Below are 3,110 nucleotides of genomic sequence, written 5' to 3' on the forward strand. Positions count from 1 at the left end.
ATTATTTTATAAATACACAAAAGTAAATTGTGAGGTTAATGAAGTGAGCGTTGTGGTCTCCTTGGTTTTTGGAACAGATTATTTGTCCTTGTGCAAACCTTGAATTACATAAAATAAGGTGGGGTCCACTGTTCTGGATTTTCTATTACGATCTGCTAATGTGTTGGCTTTGGCAATGGATCTTAAGGAATGCATTATTGTTCTATTGTTTTTCACCAAAAGCAAAGTAACGATCCTGATGAATAAATCTTGCTTCTTTATGAAATCCTGCTTCTTTATCTCTGCTTATGTATAGTTTTAAATTTTTGGAGCAGTGGTTCATCGGTATCTGACTCTGGTACTGAAAAATTTGAGATGGGATCTGATGATTCAGCTAGAGCTCCATCTGCGGCTGAGCCTACAAAAAATACTGGGTCGGTCACAACAGTCTTGGCAAATGCAGGTCATACTTTAGGAGAAGCTGAGGCTGAGCTTGTTCTTAATCCACTTAGGCTTGCTTTTGAAACAAAGAACATGAAAGTGGTGGAGCTTGCTTTGGATTGTCTTCATGTAGGTGATCACTTTTTTCATAGGTGTTTACTTTCAGAAAGGTTTCTTTTGCAGACCTGGATTTACAATTTTCACAATTGCAGATACGGGAAGTTGATATTTTGTGGTTGATGTGTTTTTTCTTTTGTTTTCTTTATTGCACCTTATGTATTGGAAATTCTGCCATGTTATTTGGCATTTTACCTTTCTCGATCATAACAAGAAACTGATTTGATTGCTTCCAACATTCCATATCCTTAAGTCATATACATGATGGAATATGCCTATGAATACACAATCTAAAGTAGCTAGAAATTTCTCTAATGAATCTTGAATGTGCTGGAGCTAATTTAGTTGATTGCATTTCCTTTTCTTCTTTTCCTCTATGCAGAAACTCATTGAGTACAATCATCTAGAGGGTGATCCTGGTCTTGATGGGGGTAAAAATTCAAAACTATTGACTGACATTCTCAACATAGTCTGCAGTGTTGTGGATAATTCACCACCGGACAGGTACATGTATTGTTAGACTAAAGTGATGTTTTTTCCACGTTTGGCCTTGTAACCTTGAAAAATAAAATGCAGTACTACTCTTCAAGTATTGAAAGTGCTTCTTACTGCCATAGCATCCACAAAGATGCGAGGTATGTCATTTTTGTAGGCTCAATTAGTGTCCACTCTTCATTGTCCTATGTTCTCTGTAGTTGCTATCTTCCTACGTTGCCTTATTGCATGCTATAGGCAAATTGAGAATGATCCTGAATATAGGTCTTTTACCATCTTTTTTTTTCTTCAGTGCTTTTGGAAATATGGTCTTATTGTTCTCATTCTGTCAATAGGTGGTGATGGTAGACCTCTATTTCATCCAGAACAGGGATCTCTTTGACCATGCATGAAATTGGAGTTAAATTCTTTACAGAAAAAGCTGTTTGGATAGATGCAAACAAATAAAAAGAAAAGGAATTGAACCATGACTATAATGGGGGGCAACTGCATAGAGGACCAAGTGCTGAAAGTTCAGCCAAGACCTTTTGATGAGCTATTTTTATATATTTAGAGTGAAGAGGAGGGACAGCATCATCGTTCTTTTCAAGTTTAGTTTAACTTGGAAGTACCTAATATCACCTGATGAGGACCAATGCATATAAAATGAAATTATTGGATTTGTAGGAATAAATGCAGTCTCTTACGATTGAGTACAAGCTGTGAGACACAGTAAACCTGAAATTGGCGGGAACAGTTGTGCTGGCTGGTTGCCTCTCTCCATTATGTGTTTTAGGGCAGTCTACCAACAGCTGCTGTGCAGAATCTGGCTGGATTTTGACCTGAAAAACTGAATCCTTCAGATTCTCCTTTTTCTCCTGTACAACTGCATGTCTGAGCTTTTCTGATAATAAAGTTGGTTCAATATAGCTCTGAAGTCGGTGCAAAGTCCACTGACAAGATTTTGAGTTCAAACGGAACTTGTGAATCCATGTATCTTCCAACCCAAACTTTTGATATTATTGTGTCATCCTTTTTCGTTCCTGCATTGACTGAATCTCTCTTGATCCTGCTGTGGATCCACAAACTTCTGGCAGCAAAATTTTACCCTAATAATCTTTGTGGCCTGTGACTCATCCTCTAAGTCAACCAATCTCCTTCTTTTTTATGGGTTTCCCCATCTGATATGCATTGTCTATGTTTAATATCGGCGCTCTTGTTCGTTTAGCTGCCTTGTAAAAGTTATTGTTTTCCCATCATAAGGGGCCAAACAGAATATTGTAAGATGAACTAGTATCTAGTTCATCAAAAAGGTTGAACAACTTGAATTTCATCGCACCTTAAATGGTACTACTCGAACTTGATATTTGCCCACGGTTCATAGGTTCCCTATACCACTGGCATATTGCCTTTGAAGTTTATGATGAAAGTTTTATTAATATCCATATAATACTTTCTATAGTTGATCTCGAGCCACATGTCTTGTTCCCAGACTTGGAAGAACTTGATCCTCCGTCTTTTGTCATCTCGTGAGGGAATTGTTGATTCCTGCTACATATCATACCTTCAATCCTGCAATTTCTTAGTTCTTGTATAGCCTGTCTTCCAGTCCCTCTACATGTGAGCAAACTTTATCTGCTAAGGTGCCTGCCAGCACAACATTTGTTTGCAGCTCAGACCTACCTTGTGAAAGACTTAACAATTTTTGATTGGTTACAACATGGTTTTTACTTGTTCAATTGATGAGTTGTATCCCTTGATTTATTCTTGTGCAGTACATGGTGAACTACTGGTAGGCATCATCAAGGTTTGCTACAATATTGCTCTTAATAGGTACTCTTTGATGAGTTGTAATGATCAGCTTGGTTTAGGCATCATCTGTGCTTATTCATCTGGTTTCAATGTTTAGCAAGAGTCCTATAAACCAAGCAACATCAAAGGCCATGTTAACACAAATGCTCAGTATCAATTTTAGACAAATGGAAACTGATGCGGTATGCAATAAATTTTGCTTCTCCAAACTCTTTCTTTTGTTGCTTGATACCTAGAGTATGAAGAGTATGTACATTCTAGAGTAAGTAATCCTTGTGATTCAGGTT

The 3,110-nt window shown here is 37.5% G+C and overlaps 1 protein-coding gene across 1 annotated transcript in view; it reads left to right on the forward strand.

The window, feature by feature from the left end:
* The window catches only part of LOC105161217 (brefeldin A-inhibited guanine nucleotide-exchange protein 5-like), a 22,845-nt gene that overhangs the window by 3,955 nt on the left and 15,780 nt on the right, over positions 1-3,110 (forward strand). Inside the window, exons 4-8 of the mRNA XM_020693508.1 lie at positions 315-549; positions 920-1,041; positions 1,114-1,172; positions 2,787-2,844; positions 2,921-3,043. Coding sequence (XP_020549167.1) covers positions 315-549; positions 920-1,041; positions 1,114-1,172; positions 2,787-2,844; positions 2,921-3,043 — 597 coding nt within the window. The remainder of the gene's footprint in view (positions 1-314; positions 550-919; positions 1,042-1,113; positions 1,173-2,786; positions 2,845-2,920; positions 3,044-3,110) is intronic.

This window comes from Sesamum indicum, linkage group LG4 (assembly GCF_000512975.1).
Source record: "Sesamum indicum cultivar Zhongzhi No. 13 linkage group LG4, S_indicum_v1.0, whole genome shotgun sequence".
Classification (NCBI taxonomy): Eukaryota; Viridiplantae; Streptophyta; class Magnoliopsida; order Lamiales; family Pedaliaceae; genus Sesamum; species Sesamum indicum.